The 24,863-nt window shown below is 40.3% G+C and overlaps 1 protein-coding gene across 1 annotated transcript; it reads right to left on the reverse strand.

Moving 5' to 3' along the window:
* Positions 1-538: 538 nt before the first annotated feature.
* Positions 539-23,901, reverse strand: tmed8 (transmembrane p24 trafficking protein 8). The gene is made up of 6 exons (XM_060933075.1): positions 23,718-23,901; positions 23,167-23,276; positions 10,895-10,994; positions 10,715-10,790; positions 6,506-6,796; positions 539-2,129 (listed from the first exon to the last, which is right to left on the reverse strand). Exons 2-6 carry the CDS (start codon positions 23,274-23,276, stop codon positions 1,909-1,911), a joined length of 798 nt encoding a protein of 265 aa, XP_060789058.1. The 5' UTR covers positions 23,718-23,901; the 3' UTR covers positions 539-1,908.
* Positions 23,902-24,863: the final 962 nt, after the last annotated feature.

Raw genomic sequence — 24,863 nt, forward strand, 5'->3', positions numbered from 1 at the left:
TCTGGTGAATGTTTACAAGAACAATAAGTTACATTAAATTATATAGTTTTTTTTTTTCAAAAGAGTATGTTTTTGCGTGACTTTAGATTTGGTCTTAATTTTTTTTGGAACATGGTCTTGAAAAGTCTTAAATTTAACTTGGACAAACCTGTAGACACCCTGCTCCCCAAAACAGGTGTGAATAGAGCCCTAGCCTGGACTGGTGTCCTGTTCATGGTATATTCCTGCAATCCGACCCAGGATAAAGTGGGCTTTGTGTATAAATGAATGAACGAATGAAAATATGAATAAAATTAGTCTGCATCACAGCCTTTACTCATCAGCTGAATAGAGATCATGCCTCATTTTAGTGAAGTATTTCTGAGACTGGAAGAGGTGACATGAAGCTGGTTAGTTGGCTAATAAATGTCCATTTTAATGGATATCTTAGATGGTTTTATATGTTGGAAAAAAAAACCCACTAACAAAACAAATGCCCACTGTAGTAGAATAAAAACAATGAAGAGGTTAAGGAACCTAAATAAACAACTCATGAGTCTACCACATACAAATATTTATTGAATAAAAAGCAGAAGCAGTAGAGTAAAAGCAGAAGACCAATGATGATATTCATACATCACAAACAAGAGCATGGTAAACAAAAAATATTGGGTATTTCAGCAGCACAATTGAAAGGTCCCTTTGGAAACATGCAAACGAACAGAAGTTAAAAAAAAAGGGACGTGTGCGTGAACTGAGTGCAGGTGTATGAACAGAACACTCCCTCAAGCTGCTGAACTGCCCACATTATAGCAGTTATCTCCCTCAAGTCAACACTTGTTTTGGTACTCTTGGTCAACGACAACAAAAAAAAAACTAACAGAAAAATACAGCACAGCACTACGATTGTCAACAGAGCTTTGTGTAGAACATTGTTCATTTAGCTGACCTAGATAAAGCAGCATATGTTTCTATAATAGTTTAAGAGCACATCAACCTTTACAACCATTCAGAAAGCAAACAGGTGCCAAACCACACCAACCCCCCATCCACTAAATGGCACCTGGTGGGTCATGTAAATATTGAATTAGTTATATTACAACTTGGCTTTTCGTGACAGGAAATAGTTTGCACTTAAGTCATAAAAAGGAAGGCTGTGGCCAATATCCCTAGTGACTGAGCTAATGGAAGTTGAATATCCAGGTTTAAAAAAAAAAAGTGAAAATCTGAATGTGTTACTCCGAGGGTTTGCAACTGCATCACTGCAACCCTACTGGTATTTGGATTAGATGAAGATTAGATAGTGTACAGAAAAGCACCTCAAGGCTACAACAATAAACATGTCAATGCATCCCAGGTGAATCAACGCAGGATCAGCACTGGCTGTTTTGTCTGTGAATGGAGTATAAATATGAAAAATATCCCTTAGTATTCATCACCTGAGTCAGTAACGGCCAGTGCCACATCACACATTCACACTTCCATCCTTTTCTTCTTTATTCCTCACCACATACTACTGAGCAATTAATTCATTTGCTTAAGCATCTTTCCCTGAACCACTGTATTACCCGATTACTGAGACCACAGTTATGTTGTGGTGCAACAAGACAATATAAATACAAAACATGTATATCGGCACGTCACAAATTCTCCACACATTTGAAAAATACACACAATATATTTGCACACTGACCAAGCTCTACAATTCTCAAGTTTAAAAACCTTTCATATAGACTAGGACAAATATGATTGGCTGATTTTGGCTTAGCATTTATACAATAAAATCTGCATCAAAAGAAAAAAAAAAAAAATCAGTGTATGAATTAATAGCAGGAATGATATGTATACAGTGTTGTAAATATATATCTATATATTGATCAAAAATATATATTATCAAAAACATTCATCTGCAGATGTGCTCTTGGTTCCTCAGGCACTGTAGTACACTCTGTAGTACAGAGTCTTATTCCGCCATAAGGAGTAGGAGTTGTCGAACTTTAGGAGGTATGTGCCTTCTCCTGGGAAACTGTGACTACCCCCTTGAACAGCCAGGTGACTATCCTGACGGTACACAGGAAGGATCTCTCCCAAATTAGAGTTGACTGACGTTTTAGACCCTTTCTCCACATCTCCAGGAACCATGGGTCCAGCTAGAAAAATGCCAAAAACATAGTCTTACGGTCCAATTCAGCAGTTGAACATAAATCACAGCTTACAAGCCAAAGAACTTGTTTCTTCAATATCAAAATACTTTACACAAAAGAACAAAGTGGATAATTTAATTATTTACAAATCGATAAGATGATTAGAAACACTGTTACTCCTTATTTATGGAGCAGGCATGTTTCAGTAATGAGTTTTATAGATATACCAATATATTCACATTTCACTATATTGGGAGAGACATCCCATTTAGAAGCTGGCAGCTTAGGGAGACAGAGACTTTATCTAGTCAGTCCTATTCAAGTGGAGAATAGATAAAGTCAGTCCTATTCAAAAGGATAGTGCTCATGTTGCAGGTAGACCATTTAAATAAATAAATAAATAAATAAATAAATAAAAACCCAGTTGACTACCCCTTCTGTTAATTCACTTCTTCCAGCTTGTCCGGCTTATGTGCGAGGCGTCACTGCCATGTGGACCCTATTGATCCAGATGTCATATTAATTGGCATAGTTTTACACCAGATACCCTTCCTGCCAGAACCCTCCCATTTCCGGGCTTGTGGAACAACCTCTCTCTCTCTCTCTCACCCCCCCCATGGACAATTTAGAATAGCTAGTTAACCTTACTGCATGTCTTTGGACTGTGGGGAAAACCAGAGCACCTGGAGGAAACCCACACAGACACGGAAAGAACATGCAAACTCCACACAGAAAAGCCCCAGCTGGCCACTGGGCTTGAACCCAGAACCTTCTTGTTGTGAGGTGACCGTGCCAACCACTGCACCACCCTACTACCTCGCCTGTTAATCTCACACACAGAGTCAAAACTTTGGATGCACCTACTCCATTAGTTTTTCTGTATTTTGACCATTTTCTACAGTGTAGAACAATACTGAATACATCAGATCTATGAAATATCATATAGAACATACATGGAAATGTGTTAAACCAAAGTGTCAAAATACAAAAGATATTTCATATTTTAGATTCTTCAGCATAGCCAGCGTTTACCTTGATGATGCTTTGCACACTACTGGCATTATCTTAACCAGCTTCATGAAGTAGTCACCTGGAATACTTTTCAATTAACTTTTGATGAGGCACACATGTTAATTACTGCAAGGTCTTGCCTTCTTAATGCGTCTGAGAGCAAAACAGTTTAAAAAAAATAAAGTAAATGGGAAATAGGGCCATTTAAATTATTATAATTATTATATGGCAAGGTGGTCTAAGTGGTTAGCACTGTCGCCTCACAGCAAGAAGGTTCTGGGTTCAAACCCAGTGGCTGACAGGGGCCTTTCTGTCAGGAGTTTGCATATTCTCCCCATGTCTGCGTGGGTTTCCTCCACAGTCCAAAGACATGCAGTTAAGTTAACATAGGAAGGCCTTGGGCTGAAGTGCCCAAGAGTGGCAGTGTGCACGTACGCAGCAGCTTTGCTCTCCTATGATGAACTAAATTTCGTTGTACATTTGTGCAGTGACAAAGGCATTCTATACTCCTATTCCACAATTGTAGTAATCCATATTATGTCAAGAACCACTCAACTAAGTAAACAGAAATGACAATCGTTTAAGTACGTTTTAATTAATTAAAAAAAAAAAAAAGTGTCCAAAACTTGACTGGTACTGTATCTTCTATATCTAACTAGTTAAATACAAATTAAAAAAAAAAAAAAAACCACCACACACTAATCAGTGTGAAAATTAGTTGTTCGATTTACATTTTACGTGCAAGGCTTTATACTTTGATAGCAGTTTAGCAAAGCGAGCTAACAGTACAGCTTTGTACATTAACCAGAGTCACCAACAAACTCTGCAATTTCCTTTCTATTCACATTAACGAGACAGGATTCTCCAGAAAATCTGAAGTAGCAGACTTTAAAAAAAATAAATAAGTAGTAGGTGGCTAATGCTAATGTGCTAATGCTAAGAGGGTCTGGGGGCATGCTGCTGCAGAAAATGTTGAAATTTACATGCCTTCTGGTGCATTCTCAGCTAATAAATTACTAACTGTTTCCATGTAAAATACTTGCAAAATATGTATGAAATTTTCTTCCAGATGAATGTGTGCTTGGCTTTCTCAGTTACCGTCTGTAGTACGCTGCCTGGCTGTGTAACATCACTACATACATGGTATAACATAACTATGTATGCTACGGCATGGTCATATGGTCTGGCTCAGCCAATCAGAGCATGAGAATCTATCAACAAATATGATGTCACTTCCGGTCATGACCCAAATCGAAGACTATTCCATGGCAAAAATAATTGGACTTGCAGCAAATTTTGAGCAGCGGAGACGATAGGAAGGAGGGAGGAAAAGGAAGAAGAAAAAAAAAACAAAAAACAAACAAACAAACAAACAAACAAAAAAAAAAAACGCTTGAACATTGTAAGGCAAGTCCCCCTCCCCCCAGGATTGAGTAGCTGGCGTAAACCGTCTGTGTAGCCAGAGATTACCGCCAGTCACCGGCACTTCTGGACATCTCTAATGAGAGGCCATATATGACACGAAATTATATATTTTTTCTATTTTGGTCCTTCAGACTAGCCTGGCAAGCCAGACTAAATGTGAATATTTAGTCTGGCCTCGATCGTAGACATTTCCGAAGGGGATGGGAGGAACAACCCGCTGTCTTTCAAACTGTCTCTGTGCGTATAGGCCAACGCTCTGACCAATCAGCGCAACAGCGACTGTGACGTAGTCAGAGCGACAGAAAGCAGTGGGGGAGACCTTGAAATAAATAATTTTTCAAAATGCGTATTAATTAATAAACAGGTTCTAGATATTAAGAAGTTTGGAGATAATGACCACAAGTTTGGAGTCTGTACCACATACACTCTTTTTTTCCCCCCAAGTGTTTTTCAAGGGTTTGCTTAAACTGTTTGAGAGTTTTTATTTTTATTTAGTGGTGTTTGGTGAAATAATTTCCCTTAAATTTAAAATAACGGGAAAATAAGAAACAAATCAAAAAGTAATGTTTCAAAGCTGTTTATTAATTCTTCGTACTGCACAAACTAGCCTTTGGCTACGAGCGGAGCCAGCTGGTAGATCAGACTTTTGCCATAGCCGGTCGGCAAAACAGCGAAAACGTCCTTCTTGAAAAGGAATGAGCGGAGAGCCTCTTCCTGCTCATGTTTCAACGAAAACTCCAAGTCTAATTCTTCTAAAACTGATTCCAAAGCGGAGTCAAACGCACGCTGTTCACTAGCCGTAGCCATCTTTCCTGCTGTGCTTTCTCCAGCGTCGCGCAGCTTTGTCGTCACTCCTGCAAAAGCCCGCCCAAAGAATCCAAACAAAAACCTTGCGTTGTGATTGGCGGGCACGATTTGATGCCCGGGGTGTTTTTGTTTATATGGTGCGAGGCTAGACCCACTCGCTAGGCAAAAATATTTTTGGCCGCTAGGCGGGTGGGTCTAGTTTACTCGGCTACCGTCAGACAATAAATGGGAACAAATTGCAGGTAGGAACAAAAGTTGAGTGAGTAAGTAAAGAAATGCTATAAACCATAAGCCACATGTGCCATATGAAGGGTCCAAAGAATCATTTAAGGCAATTGTCAAAAAAAATTGTTGCTTTAACATGTCGTACATAATTTGCACAGCACTAAGAAAATCCCAGTTCAAATATTGCTCATCTCACTGCTGTTTAGTCACTTTGGTGCACACAGACATTGGTCACCCATTTGACACGTTACTGCAGAGCAAGTCCGTGGTAATCAGTTATACTCGTCACACATATACTGCAATGCCACAGAACCCAAAAATAAATAAATAAAAAGTGCCTAATGCAAACCACTAAACAGAGAACATCATGTGCTCTCATGCCTGGGAACCTAATGACAAATATGCAACTTAAAAAAACTGCACATGCTGAATGTTTAGAGTATTATATTATGCATATACAGCATTATTTATTTATTTTTTACTTATCAGAATTGTCAGCAGTATCAGGGGTCATCCGAAATATTGAAAGGAACTGCATTCAGTGTGCAGTTTTTCAAATAGATTACAGTATAAGGATAGATGACTTGGGTTTCTAAATCAGCATCAGACACATGCATACCAGTGAACACAATCCCGTAATCCTTTTCATTACCTAACCGCCAACATCAGTCAGCACACAGATTACAATTGTGTGCGTGTAGTGTGCTTAACAAATAATGATGCTGAAGAGAGCACTGAATGGGTTGCCCTCTGATATCTTACTGTAAATCATAACAAAACATTCACTCAATTAGCAGTGATTAAAGCTTATGTCCTGTTGTGTAACGGACTGGATAAAATCAAAATGTTTTCAGATTTTCTACCAGCAAATCAAAGCAAAAAGGCATGAAAAGAGACAGATGTTGTTCGCTCACCTTCAAGCTCATCATCTTCATCCTCATCATCACTAGACTCACTGATGTGCACCGTTATGGCTCGGGAGGTAACGGGCGACCAGTCAAAGTAAACCCCAAACCCGATGTCGTAGCCATCTGTAGCAAACTCCCAGCACACGTGCTTGGCCTCAGGGATGGTAGGTACATGAACAGTCATAATGTCTCCACGGTAAACAGTGACCACGCTGTCCTTCTCCTGACGCAGCTTAGCCTTCAACTCTTTCAGGGACACAGAGGTCCATGTGTTGGCTGGCTGCAAAGGTGGTAAGGCTGCAACAGGGTTGTTTTCCAGTTAATACTGGTTTCATGTACAGACCGAAAGGAAGGTCTGATAAATGGTAGGAATACAAAAAGATTCTCAAATATAAAAGTAATGATCCTGAATGTATACAATGTGGGTTGTGTTGATTCCAAAGGTTAGGACTGTTAATAAATTTTATTTTGCTTTAAAAATGAAAATAATATACTGGGATTCCTGTGCCATATGCACAGGATTCCTGACGTAGTGCTTTCTTTAAGAGAGAAGGGACATCCCTGTGACTCTAGTCTCTGTTGCTGTGTCAGAGAATTGCACATCTGGTGAAATGCTATATGTTCGTTGGTGGGTTTCTAATACAGCTGGACAGTACGGACAAAACAGCATATTGTCTTACTGCTAAAACTTTGCCTGCTTTGTTGCTTTATGGATAACATTCAGCCTTCATTAAAACGTGATTATGATTGTTAAGTATTTTTAAAATCAAGCTACAATTTATAAAAAATTGTACATGCATAGAAAATATATCTGGTGTCATTTGAGATCATTCAGAATACTCTCAGATCGATAAGAATTAGATTGTGATAATTAAACAGTGCAAACTTGTAATAACAGCAGCACAAATATCTATACTGAAAACAATCAAGTCATCAAACAACGTATAGACTCAGCCATTTTAATAGGAACATCTGTGCCCATGCTCATTCGTGCAATTAGGCAGTCATGACGGTATATAAAATTATACAGATACAGGTCAAGCGCTTCAGTTAATGTTCAAATCAAAGGTCAGAATAGAGGAAAAATATTATTTCAGTGACTTTGACTGCAGTAGGGTTGTTGCTCCCAGATGGGCTGGTTTTGAATATTTCATAAACTGCTGATGTCCTTGGATTTTTACACACAGTAGTCTCTAGGGTTTACAGTAGGGCTGCGTACCGGTACTGTACCGTGAAAATCGATTCGGTACAGGTCCAAAATACCGGATCATGAAGTACCGGTACTGTACCGATATAAATTTACACCAAGTATATGCTTATTTTGTGACTGAAGATGCGTAAATCCTACCACAAAGACGAAAATTTAGCACTGGAAAAGACGTAAAATGCCGCGCTGAAACTTGAAATCAGAGCCATCTTTGATTTGAGATCCTCTCGCCACAGTCTCACGAGACATTGCGAGAGCTTGGCTGATCCAGCGTTCTGATTGGTCAAAAAGACTCAAAAGCAGGTCAGCCATTTTTCCTTTGCTGGCATTGGCGGCCTTTGTTGCTTTGTGTAATTTTGCCGTGCAAGTTAAAGGCCGCGGACTGCGCGGAGTGAATTTGTTTGTCATGCCACGTGGGAAGACCAGTAAGGTCTGGGATCACGTAACAAAGCTTTCAGGGGGCCAGAACGCAAGTTGTCTCGCTGTGAGACAACTTATGACTTTTTGTCCCAAGTTAACCAAGTATGAGACTGAGAGGGTGACTGAGTTGAGGTAGGAAACCTAGTTATGTTCGGTTTTCTTTGAATAAAGATACTAAGTTGTCAACAGTTTATTAATGTTTCTGTCATTATTGAAGAAGTTCAGAAGAACACATGTTAATTTGTCAAACTGTTCAGGTACAGGTCTGGACCTGTACCTAAACCTCTGTACCGGTACCTGATGTTACGTTTAGGTACGCAGCCCTAGTTTACAGAGAATAGAGTGAAAAAACAAAAATCATCAAGTCAGTCAGTGGCAATTCTGAGAGAAGAAATCCCTTGTTCATAAGAGAGGTCAAAGGAGAATAGAAAGATGGGATCAAACTGACAGTATGGCAATAATAACTCACTCTTTACAACCATGCTGAGTTTATTTAAAAAAAAAAACAAAAAAAAAACTCTCAGAATAGACAGCATGCTGAACCTTGAGGTAGATCAACAAGAAGTCTACATGAGGTTCCACTCTTGTCAGCCATGAAAAGGAACCTGAAGCTACAGTAAACACTTGCTGGTCTTATTCCCATTTTCAACAGTCCAGTCTGATGTGATTATTATCCGAAGCCTGTATCTGTATGACTTTATGCATTGCACTGCTGCCACATGATTAGCTGATTGGATAATTGCATGAATGAATGAGCAGGTGTACAGATGTTCCTACTAAAGTGGCAAGTAAGTACAGTGCTTAACAAATTTATTAGACCACCACCTGATTTAAGGTTTATGCCACAGCAACCACAAATATACAGTAATGGTGATCACAAAAATAGTTTATGTTTCTGAAATGGTTAATCCACCAGTATGTGCATATTCTTGAACTGAAATGACATTTTTAATGCTAAAATAAAATTAGTGTTATCTGAATTTTTTTAAATTTACTGTTTTTTTTTTTAAATAGCAAAGTACAGTGTTATTTTTTATTAAAATACCAAATTATTTACTTGCATTCCTAAGTAGAAAAATTAGTTTCAATTTTCAAATATTATGCTTGATTAATTTCTAACTTGTCAAAGATGTCCTGGTCGTCAGCTCACATTTGGGTATAAAAACCGTGAATTCAGTTTGAAATTCCTCACTTCTGTTCAAAATGGCAAAACGCAGAGAACTGACTGAAAAGGAAAGAGTGTGCATTAAAGCACTCCGTGATGCTGGATGGTCTTTGAGACAAATAGGGCAAGACATTAAGCGTTCTCACAGTGTGGTCAAGTATGCTTTGGATTCCATTGCCGAGACTGGTACCTACAAAATGTGCAAAGGAAGAGGCAGAAAACGAAAGCTGACTGAAGCAGATGTCAGGCACCTCAAGATTTTAAGTACTAGAGACAGAAGGAAGACCTCTGCTGATCTTCAGGCGGAGATGAATAGGTCTAGATCAGAGTCCGAAAAAGTCTCCAGAATGACCATAAGCAGACGACTGCGGGAACAAAGCTTACAGGGAAGAATAGCTGCTAAGCCGCCGTTATTGAGGACTGCAAACATCCAGAAACATCTCAGATTTGCTAGGGAGCATAAACACTGGACTGCAAATGACTGGAAGAAGGTACTCTGGATGGATGAGTCCAAGTTTGAACTCTTTGGTCAGCATCATCGTGTTTATGTCCGCAGAAAAGCTGGAGAACATTTTGATGCTAGATGTATTGCACCCACAGTGAAACACGGTGGAGGTTCCATTATGATATGGGGTTCAATTTCTGGAAACGGCATGGGCAAATTAGTGAAAAATCAATGGTATCATGAACAAGAAGGTCTGCCACAACATCTTGGTGCATCATGGAATCCCTTCTGGACTGAAACTGATTGGTCATGGGTTCATATACCAAGAAGATAATGACCCTAAGCACACTGCAAAGCTGTGCAGAGACTATTTGACCAAGAAAAGGGAATCTGGAGTACTGGAACTGATGGATTGGCCAAGTCAAATTCCCGACTTGAATCCTATTGAACAGATTTGGGATTTAGTGGATTCAAAAATAGATCGAACAAAAATTTCATCCAAAGCAAGTCTCTGGGAACAGTTACAAACTATTTGGAACACGACAGCAAAAGAGACTGTTGAAAAGTACGTAAAAGCAATGCCAGCAAGAATGCAAGCCATTATCAAGGCCAAAGGAGGCCATACAAAAGATCAAGTTTTTTGGTTATTATCTATAAACAAAAACTATTTAGTTGTCTCATTTTGTTGTTTTCCTAATAAATAACCATTAACTTTTTAGTTTTAAACAAATTTGAGGAGATTTCTAAAATATTTGTGTTTTCTTGCTTTTATGACAGGTGGTCTAATAAATTTGTTAAGCACTGTATATAAAATCATCATCATCATCATCTAAAACCTTTCGTGTATTCTGCTAGAATTCCTGCGAGAGAACATGCCCAAGACTTCTTTTAAAAATAGGGTCTCAGTGGGCTATGATGAAAGATGATGGCAAGGTTTCTAGCAGTTGGCGGAGGCTGTTTAGGAAGAGGTGCACTAACCGTTTCTCTCTCCAGGGTGGGGGGATTTTTCAGCTGTACCACTTTCCACGGAGTCTCCTTCTGCAGCTGACTCATCCTAATAAAATCAATCATTCAAACCCATATATATTAAATCCTTGAAAAAGAAAAAAAAAAAAGGTAGAAATGATCATTTAAAGTGCCCTGACTGAGATAACGTACCTTGGTTGGTTGCTGTAATCCTTTGGTATTGCTGTTGGCATCCATTTGGCTCTGGTTGTCAGGGTGTATTATGGGCTGAGAAAGATCTGTGCTTTGAAGCCTTGAGGAAGCAAATGTTTAATTAAAATTCAATTATTGTTTCTCTCTTTGTATAAATTTGACTAGTTGTTGACAGCGCTCTTTAACTCAACAATACAAGAGGTTTAATTCCTATATACAACCCCGATTCCAAAAAAGTTGGGACAAAGTACAAATTGTAAATAAAAACGGAATGCAATAATTTACAAATCTCAAAAACTGATATTGTATTCACAATAGAACATAGACAACATATCAAATGTCGAAAACGAGACATTTTGAAATTTCATGCCAAATATTGGCTCATTTAAAATTTCATGACAGCAGCACATCTCAAAAAAGTTGGGACAGGGGCAATAAGAGGCTGGAAAAGTTAAAGGTACAAAAAAAAGGAACAGCTGGAGGACCAAATTGCAACTCATTAGGTCAATCGGCAATAGGTCATTAACATGACTGGGTATAAAAAGAGCATCTTAGAGTGGCAGCAGCTCTCAGAAGTAAAGATGGGAAGAGGATCACCAATCCCCCTAATTCTGCGCCAAGAAATAGTGGAGCAATATCAGAAAGGAGTTCGACAGTGTAAAATTGCAAAGAGTTTGAACATATCATCATCTACTGTGCATATCATCATCAAAAGATTCAGAGAATCTGGAAGAATCTCGGTGCGTAAGGGTCAAGGTCGGAAAACCATACTGGGTGCCCGTGATCTTCGGGCCCTTAGACGGCACTGCATCACATACAGGCATGCTTCTGTATTGGAAATCACAAAATGGGCTCAGGAATATTTCCAGAGAACATGATCTGTGAACACAATTCACCGTGCCATCCGCCGTTGCCAGCTAAAACTCTATAGTTCAAAGAAGAAGCCGTATCTAAACATGATCCAGAAGCGCAGACGTCTTCTCTGGGCCAAGGCTCATTTAAAATGGACTGTGGCAAAGTGGAAAACTGTTCTGTGGCCAGACAAATCAAAATTTGAAGTTCTTTATGGAAATCAGGGACGCCGTGTCATTCGGACTAAAGAGGAGAAGGACGATCCAAGTTATCATCAGCGCTCAGTTCAGAAGCCTGCATCTCTGATGGTATGGGGTTGCATTATTGTGTGTGGCATGGGAAGCTTACACATCTGGAAAGACACCAAAGCTGAAAGGTATATCCAGGTTCTAGAGCAACATATGCTCCCATCCAGATGACGTTTCTTTCAGGGAAGACCTTGCATTTTCCAACATGACAATGCCAAACCACATACTGCATCAATTACAGCATCATGGCTGTGTAGAAGAAGGGTCCGGGTACTGAACTGGCCAGCCTGCAGTCCAGATTTCACCCATAGAAAACATTTGGCGTCAGGGCTCTACAGTGCGCACATTTCACTCGCATTTGCGAGCGAATTTTTCGGCATGCGAATGACGGAAAAAAAAAAAAAAAAGCGCATTCGTGCAAGGGCTTCTTGCGGCCGACAATTTAGGAAAGCACTGAGCACAGACGCGACGAGTTTAACATTCTAAAATGTATCAAACGTTAAACTGCACAGTATGTAAATCCAGCGCTGGATAACCTACCTAATATAGTATAACGAGTAACGGCTTGTATTGTTGTAAGTGTGTGTGTTCAGTGTTGTGTACGTGCATGTGTGTTCTGCCTGCGCCTTGCTCCCTGTCTGTTTGCGTGCATTGCCTCTGTCTTGCACTGCGGTGGTTCCCACGGTAGCCGGGGGGGGGGGGGATGTCCCCCGTAACATTTCCCGTTTTCTACTCATCTTTCTGTGATTGCCCCTCTTTCCCACGGTTGTATGTTGTGGGTGTGGCATTAGGTGGGAAAAGTGCTTTTTAGGGATTCATCAGATCATTCAACTGAGATAACAGAGCTGGTTCGGACCGAGCTGAGAAATATATTCGCTATGCAGAGAATAACGGCGTTTTTTGAAAAGCAATGATGGTGGAAACAAGAATAAAAGAACGGACGAGGAAGAAAGTGTAGTGAAGAAAGCTAGAACGACGGGAGAAGGTGCGGGAAAATTATATAATGAGATGGAAAGCACACACCCCAGTGCAAACATTTAGATGGGAACATACAACACAGCAGAAAAACAAAGAATATATATATACACACACACACACACACACACACACACAACTGGGTGTGTTGAGTTGCAGATGTTAATTGCACATTAGTTATAGAAACTCAGTTCAGCTACAAAACTCAGGATATTGCACTGTATTTGGTATTGCATTGTATTGGGTACGGATGTAAAAGTGTAGAAATATAAATATACAAAAGCTATAAAAACTAATAAGTTGCTCTGTGAGGTTGCACTGTAATAAGTATTGCAGTGTATCAGGCAAGTGTGAGAATGTTGTCCTTTTAGGTCCTTGTTGGTGCATTGTTGCACCTGCCAGAAGTGGCATCAGTCAGTGCATGTAATTAGCCTTTTTCACATTACATCACTTGCAGAAGAACCTCACATCCGTTCTCAGCCTTGTGAATGGAAGAAGAGGCGGCATGCTAATCTGCTGGCTAACAAGTAGCAACCATAGAAAGTCAGTAAACTTCCTTTCCAAAACAAGGCAGATAGGTGACTGGAATGGTCGCTAACAATACGTAATGATAAACAACAATGCGCAATATTATCAATCTTATCTGTGAATGACACAGTTTTGTTAACATATGTTGCCGCCGTATACCTCTTCTTCCATTCAAAAGGATGAAAACGGATACGAGTTCCCCTGCAAGTGACGTAATGTGAAAAAGGCTAATTGTTCAAGGTGGTTATGGCCTGTGGGAAAAAACTGTTTTTGAGTCTGTTGGTCCTTGCTTTGATGCACCTGTAACGCCTGCCTGAGGGCAGCAAGTCAAAGAACTCTGAGCCAGGGTGGGAGCTGTCCTTGATGATGTTGTTAGCTCTGCTGAGCTCTGCTCTCTGTTTAGCTACTGTTTGTTCATTCATTCAGTTGTTCATTATTCATTTGTTTATTCATTCATTCGTTCGTTCTCAATTGAATTTTGCATTTTATGGTGTTGGTGTGTCTAAGGTTTGCGCTGCAATAAACCTTTAAAATGAAAACCTACTTGTGCCCCCATTTTTTTCCCTGTGCTCCTAAAATTTTTAACTTAGGAGCACGTGTGCTCCTGAAAAAAAAAAAAGTGTAGAGCCCTGTTTGGCGCATCATAGAACTGAAGATACGACAAAAAAAAAAAAAAAAGACCCAAGTCAGTTGAGCAACTAGAATCCCACATTAGACAAGAATGGGTTAACATTCCTATCCCTAAACTTGAGCAACTTGTCTCGTCAGTCCCCAGATATTTACAGACTGTTGTAAAGAGAAAAGGAGATGTCTCACAGTGGTAAACATGGCCTTGTCCCAACTTTGAGATGTGTTGTCATGAAATTTAAAAATCACCTAATTTTTCTCTTTAAATGATACATTTTCTCAGTTTAAACATTTGATGTCATCCATGTTCTATTATGAATAAAATATGGAATTTTGAAACTTCCACATCATTGCATTCTGATTTTATTTACAATTTGTACTTTGTCCCAACTTTTTTGGAATCGGGGTTGTATAAACTTCATGCATGATAAAGATGATTCAGCATAATGACCGTAAAGCATAATAAAGCAATATGGAGAAGCCATGGCCTAATGGTTAGAGAAGCAGCTTTGGGACCAAAAGGTTGCTGGTTTGATTCCCCGCACCAGCAGGAATGGCTGAAGCGCTTGAGCAAGACAACTAACCTCCATCTGCTCCGGGTATGTTGTACATTGCTCTGGATAATAGCATCTGCTAAATGCCATTAATGTAATGCAATATACACAGGCACATTTCCTCAAAAACTGACAGAAAAAACACAGCACAAACAAATTACCTGTGCAATACACTTAACAGACTGGTTTCACCCGAGTGGTGCAGGAAATTTGACCCACATGGTGCGAGCTACAAAACACAAGCAACCCAGGGAGCAGTGCAGTGCAAGTCATTACAAATGTGCCTCAGTGTTCTGTACTCCAGAACCCTATCAGCTCATACTGAACTGCTACAGCAAAACGCAATTTCATATCAAATGTAACAGGGTTAGGCAGTCCTGCACTGTCCAACAGAATTAACAAGGCTCTTGAAAGGAATGATGGTATAAGCCATCACAGAAACACAGTCTATAGTCAGAAATCTGAAAAACTTTTAATCATCTGCAAGACGCTTGAACGCCAAAATGAGCCCGAACTCCAGCATTTCAATAAACTCTGGAGTTTCTCTGGAGAAGCTTCACCTTTAGGACTTTAAAAATGATCAAAATATTTGTGTCTCTTTAAAAATAAAACATAAGCAACTAGGGGTCGACCGATAATCGGCTTGGCCGATATATCGGGCCGATATTCTGCATATTTAGGGTTATCGGTATCGGCCATAATTTCCACCGATATGCCGATAACATGCCTTTTTGCAGCCATTTCGTTTCTAACGCGACTGTCACTGCACGTCCTTTCCTGCACTCGCCTCTCTGAGTTCAAGAACACGGTCCCGCCCACCACAACATCTGATTTGTTTGGCACAAGAGATATAGCCAATCAACACGCGTAGCTAAACGCTGTGAACTGTTTCAAGGCGGCCGTATGGGCACTCGGGCACTCCCACTTCAAGGTAAGGACATGCTGCTTTTGCTGCAATAAGTCACAAACACACAAGTTGCAAAAGCACAACATCATTATATGTTTACATTCTTCATCTACTACTTGTTAAAATTGTCCATTTGCATCTGTGTAGCCAGGCAAACTTAGCTTACGGAAGGAAGCACTTGAATTAGCCTTCAACCAACTAGTCTTGCTGAAACTACATGAAATGCTTCCTTCACTACAATATAATCCTCCTAAATTGGGAATATTAGGCTTGGGCATTAAAAGCATTAGAATGTAGATGGTTACTTGTTAAGTTGTTACATAATAGGGAGTGATAACCTACTTTATGTTTGATTTTACTTTTTAAAAAAATGCTGCAGGCAGCTCCCTACACTTGATTTGTTATTTAAAAACTACTTGAAGTTGGTAAGGCTTACTTAGTTCTTAGTGTAAAAGAATCCAGAGTGTATTTTCATTTATTTTCCACTGAAAATACTGAGCTGTAATATAGTAGGGAGTGATTTACTTTCTTATTGGTGAATATTTATTTTATTATTTTATTTCTCATTTTATTCTAATGTTTGACTTTATTGTACAAATGCTGCTGGCATCTCCCTGCACAAAATTTCATGTTCAATTTTACAATTAAATATACATTTCATGGATATGAAGGTCTGTGTCAGTGTGTGCTATGTTTAATTTCATGTGAATTATAATGTTTACATTTATCAGTTGCACATATCGGTTATCGGCATCCCACTTCCATAATAATCGGTATCGGCCCTGAAAAAAAACATATCGGTCGATCCCTATAAGCAACAAGAACTCTGTGGCCGCAATGCAACTGCCATGGAGTCACTGCGCATGGTCTACAGCGCAAGGCAGAAGAACTTTAGCAGAAGCAGCAGAAAAGGTGGCGGTCCATGAACGTATTAGAAGCAAGCTAGCCACCAAATACCTGGATTGGTATTGTCTATTCGGCAGCACTTAATTTTAATCTTGTGGTCCTTTCTATGGCATTGCTGCAGGTTAGATAAACCACACCAAAAACAGATGTTGGCGATCCAGCTCACCATGTAAATTAGCTAATGTTTTCATTATTTAGTCAATTCTTTGTATTAAATGTAACTAGCGAGCTAAAGTTGTGTTATTTCAGCAAGGTGGGAAAATTAACACAAAAAAATATATATAGACAGACTGATATGTATACATACTGTACTGGTAAGGCTTACACTCTTTAGAGGTCACCCTAAAATAACTGTACTCCTTTATTATCATCCGGGCACACACCGTTCAGATACACTACTGTTCAAAAGTTTGGGGTCACCCAGACAATTTTGTGTTTTCCATGAAAAGTCACACTTTTATTTACCACCATAAGTTGCAAAATGAATAGAAAATATAGTCAAGACATTTTTCTGGCCATTTTGAGCATTTAATCGACCCCACAAATGTGATGCTCCAGAAACTCAATCTGCTCAAAGGAAGGTCAGTTTTATAGCTTCTCTAAAGAGCTAAACTGTTTTCAGCTGTGCTAACATGATTGTACAAGGGTTTTCTAATCATCCATTAGCCTTCTGAGGCAATGAGCAAACACATTGTACCATTAGAACACTGGAGTGAGAGTTGCTGGAAATGGGCCTCTATATACCTATGGAGATATTGCACCAAAAACCAGACATTTAGTAGAATTTAGCTAGAATAGTCATTTACCACATTAGCAATGTATAGAGTGTATTTCTGATTAGTTTAAAGTGATCTTCATTGAAAAGAACAGTGCTTTTCTTTCACAAATAAGGAAATTTCAAAGTGACCCCAAACTTTTGAACGGTAGTGTAGATGTAGTCTAATAGTTTAACTAGTTAAGTTTGTTATTGGTTAAACTAGTAAACTACGTCAGTCTTCACCACTAACCGTACATTGAGCCCACACATGAAGGACAGGGCTGCCAGCGAGATGTTTTACTTTGCTTATTAGGCAGCAAGTTCATCAGACCAATGATGCTAATGACAATTTAAACTGCACGGGTATAAAACATCAGTTCCACCATTATCCCCTTCCCCTGACCTTTCTGGGGCTTGGGGCCTCATCAACTTCCCAATTGTGCATCAACTACTCATTCTGCCCACAGTGACTGTACAGAGTTCAGTGAACAGATCAAAGTCCTGCTTGCAGACCTGGACTGGCTCAAGAGGCCTTGGTTTCCACTGCTGCGTTCACCCATGGCTGGAACACATCAAGGTGAAGAGGGTACAAATGTACAGACACACAAAAAAGCCCAACCAAGCACCAGGTAAGACGTTGACAAAATGGCAACACCTCTACAAGAAAGACTGAAAGCGTAATAAGTACTGACTGTTTACTAGGTGGAGTGAAAAATAGAAATGAACAAGTTTTTAAAAAAGAAAAAAGTGAACTCCATTTCAGTGCAGATTGAGTCAGTGCTGTTTATCAGTTGGAGAGAAATTAGCCTTGCGTTTTCTTTGGGGAAACAGTAATCAATTAATTTTAATAAATCAAAGTCTCTCACCACCTTTAGCCTTACCCATCACACCTCATATTTCTTGATAGAAAGTGAGAAGCAATACATTATACAAGCACACGTACAAAAGTAAATCACACTAGATTCTTTCAACCTTCTACTTAGTTAACTTCTTATCAATTCCCCCCCCCATTCCTCCACTTGTGATGAGTCAAGTCAGATTTATTGTCCCGCCAGGGGAAATTAGGGTGCGGCTTGCAGTTAAAAAAACAAACACACACACACACACACACACACACACACACACACACACACACACACAAATACAACATTGAAGACAAATACAAAACAGGTAAGCCAAGAAGAAGCCTTTATGTGTCACACATAGCACAGATTTAAAGGATATGGGACATGGATTTTTACCTGGGCATAATTATGTATAAAGGACATAAGAAATGCCATCTAAATCACTGCAGGGCGTCAAAAATGTGAAAATCACCACATTATTCAAGTTTTTTTATACATCAGCGTAAAACAAGGATTCGTTAATGAGCTAGGTGGTCACGTGACCCGTGACGTCACAAAAACTTTCCAAGGAGCCAGCGCTTGGGAATCTAATGTAAACAGGTTACCGAAATGGACACCATCGACAGTGATATTCCCGATGTTTCACAGAGATGTGAAGTTAGACCCTATCAATTCGAACCGATAGCTGGAAATTCACATGAACATAGATCTTGTCTTTACTCTGACGGGTCAGATGATTCTGAGAGTGAGAGTTCATTCAGCCCTCATGAAACTGAGGCTACGTTTACATTAGACCGTATCTGTCTCGTTTTCTTCGCGGATGCACTGTCCGTTTACATTAAACCGCCTGGAAACGCCGGGAAACGGGAATCCGCCAGCGTCCACGTATTCAATCCAGATCGTGTCAGCTCCGGTGCTGTGTAAACATTCAGAATACGCGGATACGCTGTGCTGAGCTCTAGCTGGCGTCTCATTGGACAACGTCACTGTGACATCCACCTTCCTGATTCACTGGCGTTGGTCATGTGATGCGACTGCTGAAAAACGGCGCGGACTTCCGCCTTGTATCACCTTTCATTAAAGAGTATAAAAGTATGAAAATACTGCAAATACTGATGCAAATACTGCCCATTGTGTAGTTATGATTGTCTTTAGGCTTGCCATCCTTCCACTTGCAAGTAGTAAGTGATATGCGCTGGGATCACACACACAGCGGCTCAGTCCCGAATCGTGGCTTGTGCACTTCACTCGCGCGCTGTGTGAGCTGCGCAGGGCCGGAGTGCGCACCCTCCAGAGGGCACTCGCTGTTCAGGGCGGAGTGATTTGGAGCGCAGGATGCCTGCGGAGCCGAGCGTATCCGTGTATTGGCGTTGCTATGTGCACGCAAATCGTGTATTGGTGTTGCTGTGTGCACACTAATCGTTTTAAAAACGTTAATCTGATGATCCGCTGATATGGTCTAATGTAAACATGGGCTGAAAGCGGTCGGCTGGATAACACTTCCTGGTAAGTTAAAAACAATTCTGCTCAAAGGCTAATGATCTGTTGAAAGAAGTATTATTTTTGTATCATACATTGAAAGTTCATCATAGATCTAGCTAAAGTCCGTTGCAAGCTAGTTTTTTTTTTTGCTGATATTTTTCGAGATTGATTGAGATACAATGCTTCCAGAGTCCGAGATGAAAACATTCAAAATGGCAAAACGAGTCAGAATTATGATAATCAGTAATTGATACACCCAAAATTATAATACTAACCCTTACCTCGGCTTTCAGTCGCTTAGCGCAGAGGTCTTCAACAAGGAGGTCGCGAAATCGCACCGGATCACTCATATCAACAAAAATATTCCTGCCCTGTCCCCTGGCCTCCGTGCAGGGATGCAAACAGCGCGCCTTTCGGCGGATGCCGCCTTTTTCACGGCTGAATCGCGCAGACCCGATTTAAAAAAAAATTTAAAAAATAGCGATGTTTGTTCATGGAGCATGAGGCATGAAGTGTAAGGATGAGAGAGAGGCGGTTTGGGTCGGGAAGCTGCGCGCATTTGTGCAGCCTGGCGCAGGTGTGTGCGGCTTCCCGATGTGAACTGTTTTTTTTTTTTTTTTCCCTCATCCTTATGCTTCCTGTTTCATGAATTAATATCGCTCAGTACCCGAGTATTAACGTTGAAAGAATCCTCAGTGAAATGGTCCGAATACAGTTCGTGGGAAACAGTAGGTGCAAAGTTTTTTTTCAACATGTGTTCTGTAAAGTTGTCCTACCAAGCCTACTGCGCATGCGCAGGTGAGCCCACACTTTCCTCAGCTTCGGGTCCTTGGGGAATGCAAAAAAAACTTACTCCAGGGCATTTCCCATTGGAATTATTGCAACCATAAGCAGCACAATACACCATGATGTCCAATGTACTTTAAAGACTATAAAAACAATTTTCTTGTCATCCACTTCTCCATTCATCTACCCGCTTGTGCTGTGCCCGAAAGTTTTTGTGACGCATGATCACGTGACAGCGGCTCTTCCGGTTGCAAAAAATGCATATCGGAAGTCGAGCAGAAATGCCATATAATCATCACGAATATAACGATTTTGCTGAATTTAATAGATGATTTTGTATTTGTTGATGCAATTAATTCATATTTTTAATGGAAAGAAACTGATATAGCGTGCTTTTATGTTTCATGTCCCATATCCTTTAAGCCCACAGTGACATTTAACCTCTGCATTTAAACCCATCCGGAGCAGTGAACACACACAGTGAGCAACGAGCGCGCACGCGCACACACACCTACCCAGAGCAGTGGGCAGCTATACTACAGCACCCAGGGAGCAGTTGGGGGTTAGATGCCCTTGCTTAAGGGCACTTCAGCCCAACCTCAGGCCATGGCTGCCCCATGTTAATCTCACAGCAGGTCTTTGAACAGGGCAGTGAACGTTGCAATGAATAAACATCTGTTTCAGGGAAGTCCCAGGTAAGCCTGAGCTTTCATATGTAGGCAGCAGGTACAGTGGTGCTTGAAAGTTTGCGAACCCTTTAGAATTTTCTATATTTCTGCATAAATAGGACCCAAAACATCATCAGATGAAACTTTTATATTTGGTCATTTATTTACTGAGGAAAATAATCCAATATTACATATTTGTGAGTGGCAAAAGTATGTGAACCTCTAGGATTAGCAGTTAATTTGAAGGTGAAATTAGAGTCAGGTGTTTTCAATCAATGGGATGACAATCAGGTGTGAGTGGGCACCCTGTTTTATTTAAAGAACAGGGATCTATCAAAGTCTGATCTTCACAACACATGTTTGTGGAAGTGTATCATGGCACGAACAAAGGAGATTTCTGAGGACCTTAGAAAAAGCGTTGTTGATGCTCCTCAGGCTGGAAAAGGTTACAAAACCATATCTAAAGAGTTTGGACTCGACCAATCCACAGACAGATAGATTGTGTACAAATGGAGGAACATCAAGACCATTGTTACCCTCCCCAGGAGTGGTTGACCAACAAAGATCACTCCAAGAGCAAGGCATGTAATAGTCGGTGAGGTCACAAAGGACCCCAGAGTAACTTCTAAGCAACTGAAGGCCTCTCTCACATTGGCTAATGTTAATGTTCATGAGTCCACCATCAGGAGAACACTGAACAAGCCACTGCTCTCCAAAAAGAACATTGCTGCTCGTCTGCAGTTTCCTAAAGATCACATGGACAAGCCAGAAGGCTATTGGAAAAATGTTTTGTGGACAGATGAGACCAAAATATTACTTTTTGGTTTAAATGAGAAGCGTTATGTTTGGAGAAAGGAAAAAACACTGCATTCCAGCATGAGAACCTTATTCCATCTGTGAAACATGGTGGTGGTAGTATCATGGTTTGGGCTTGTTTTGCTGCATCTGGGCCAGGACGGCTTGCCATCATTGATGGAACAATGAATTCTGAATTATACCAGCGAATTCTAAAGGAAAATGTCAGGACATCTGTTCATGAACTGAATCTCAAGAGAAGGTGGGTCATGCAGCAAGACAATGACCCTAAGCACACAAGTCGTTCTACCAAAGAATGGTTAAAGAAGAATAAAGTTAATGTTTTGGAATGGCCAAGTCAAAGTCCTGACCTTAATCCAATGGAAATGTTGTGGAAGGACCTGAAGCGAGCAGTTCATGTGAGGAAACCTACCAACATCCCAGAGGTGAAGCTGTTCTGTACGGAGGAATGGGCTAAAATTCCTCCAAGCCAGTGTGCAGGACTGATCAACAGTTACTGGAAACGTTTAGTTGCAGTTATTGCTGCACAAGGGGGTCACACCAGATACTGAACGCAAAGGTTCACATACTTTTGCCACTCACAGATGTGTAACATTGGATCATTTTCCTCAATAAATAAATGACCAAGTATAATATTTTCTGTCTCATTTGTTTAACTGGGTTCTCTTTATCTACTTTTAGGACTTGTGTGAAAACCTGATGATGTTTTAAGTCCTATTTACGCAGAAATATAGAAAAGTTATTCATCAGACAGCAAGATTTCAGTCTAAATGTAGAAAGATGCTGCTAATACCTTTCTACTAGTTCACGTCACTGTTACATACGCATGGCAATATTTACTAGAATAAATTCATGATTATAAAAAAGCTGCCAAACTCATTGCTCTAACAGATTAATGTGGGTGTGTGATCTGTCTCCGTACTCATCATCCCCTTTAAACTGTCCGCCCGGCCGCGACAACCCAGTGGGATAATGCAGCAGCGGAACTAAGAACACTTTTTTTGAACTTTTCATGATTTGAACAGTTTGAATTGATGCACTAAAGTCCAACAAGACTTACACAGCTATTTATTTCAGTTTATTTTTTTTAAATCTATAAAAGCATGCCAGCATGGGGTACATTAAACTGTATGGCTGCAGCTGTGTTCACATCCAACTCTGCGAAACTGTTAAATCATAATCGCGCACATAAACACAGTGAAGCCCCTGGAGTCGGGATGTCGGGTCGGAGTCGGGTCGGGATCGGGATGTCGGAGTCGGGTCGGGGTGTCACTGCGTTTCCGCTGTAAATGAACGTGTGGAAGTGAAACAGACTCGGTACCTGTCCAGCGGGTTGGAGTCACAGGTTTTGGACGCGATGCCGGAGAAAGACGAAACGGACAGAGACGACAGTCTGGACTGGAGCTCCGATGTGGCCTCTGCTTTCTCCATCTGTATAAACAGGACAATAAAACACACACACACACACACACACACACACACACACACACACAGCTCGCATAAACCACCAGCGCTCTCAACTCCGAAGCCTTTCACCGCCTCATCAGCTGATGCTTTCCTTCTTCCCTCCGACACTCACAGGCTGCAGGGAAACCCACCGCGCAGCTCTCACACATTCAACAGATGGGTGTCAAACAGAAACCATCAAAAAGAGTCTAAAGACCTCACTGTGGTCCGTTAGGGTCATATTTTACAAAAACGTCTGTCTGACATCATTCCAACACTGCAAAAGCTAAATACAGCTAGTTACTAGCTTCAGTGTAAAATCCACAAAACAACGCAACCATGTCAGCGGTGACATTCACTTCCAGTTCATGTAAAAAGTGCACATGAGGCTGTGGATCCAGCCAGAGCGCATCAGAACAGCTTTACCTTGATCGATCACAGGCAGCGGGGAAAGGCTGAGCAGCTCTGCAGCTAAAGCTGAAGCGACGTCAATATCAACACGCAGGCGAGTAGAAGTGTGAAGCTGGAAACGGTGGCAGTGAAAAAAAAAGCAATGCAAACGCTTTTCATAATAACAGTACTGCCAAAGTCGTAAAGATGGTTTGTTGAACCAACCAACTAAATAAATAAATAATTAAATAAATTAATTTAAAATTTCTTCTACAATATCTGTATTTATTTTTTTCGCGGGCCGGTTTCCATCAAATCGTGCGCTCTGATTGGCTCACGAGCGGTCCAGAATCCTACGATACAGACCCCGGTTACGGACCTTTAGCGACTCGCTCGTTCACAACAACAAACATAGTAGCACTTTTTTGTCAACATTTATTTTCGCATTTCTCAGTATAACAGCATTAATTTTACAGCACGGATAGCGATAACGACAGTGTTCACAGCGAAAGCAAGTTTTACTACCCTGAGGAAGACGAAATACCAGTAAAAGAAACCATTTCAGGAGAAAGCCGAAAAGGGCAATTCCATGTAAATGTCAACCTCACCATGCAAAAATAAAGCAACATGTAATACATCAAAACCACTCCCAGAGATATCACCTAGGCCTGTATTTTACAGATGTGAATAAGTTGAACCAATTTGTAACCAACCTAATATGTCACTGTCAGTCTTTCTTTCTTATAATGTAAACCCCAAGCTAAAATCAACTTTGATCATGTACAATTCTATATTATTGCCACAAGCCACAGAAATGTATGCTAAAATCCACAAAACAGCAAAACAATAGCCATCCTAAATATTATTTAAGAACTTTGATAGTTTTAGCTGATATTTAGAGAGTTTTTCAAAGGGTTATGGTGGTTAAATTGCTGATTTTCTAAACGTATGCCATGTCTATTTCAGACGCGTCACATCCATAACGGAATTTCGTCACATCCATAACGCTGACTTTTCCTTCCGAAACTCTGCATGAAATACAAAATATTTTAAACAAAGATTTTTTAATATTCACCTTGGACCCCTCTATCAAACGGATATCTCCATTTCGACATTAGGTTTACAATTTCACAGAGTTTGATAAAAATGTACAGTCACCCAAGAAAAGTGATAGGCTACTTT

The sequence above is a fragment of the Neoarius graeffei genome, chromosome 11 (genome assembly GCF_027579695.1).
Source record: "Neoarius graeffei isolate fNeoGra1 chromosome 11, fNeoGra1.pri, whole genome shotgun sequence".
Lineage (NCBI taxonomy): Eukaryota > Metazoa > Chordata > Actinopteri > Siluriformes > Ariidae > Neoarius > Neoarius graeffei.

What these genes read in the sequence shown, in the direction of transcription:
- tmed8 (XM_060933075.1), bottom strand. Translation starts at nt 23,276, where the DNA reads ATGGAGAAAGCAGAGGCCACATCGGAGCTCCAGTCCAGACTGTCGTCT. An exon ending in GACTCCAACCCGCTGGACAG is followed by an intron (nt 10,995 to 23,166) that starts GTACCGAGTCTG and finishes TGCTTCCTCAAG; the next exon opens with GCTTCAAAGCACAGATCTTT. An exon ending in CCACCCTGGAGAGAGAAACG is followed by an intron (nt 6,797 to 10,714) that starts GTTAGTGCACCT and finishes ACCCTGTTGCAG; the next exon opens with CCTTACCACCTTTGCAGCCA.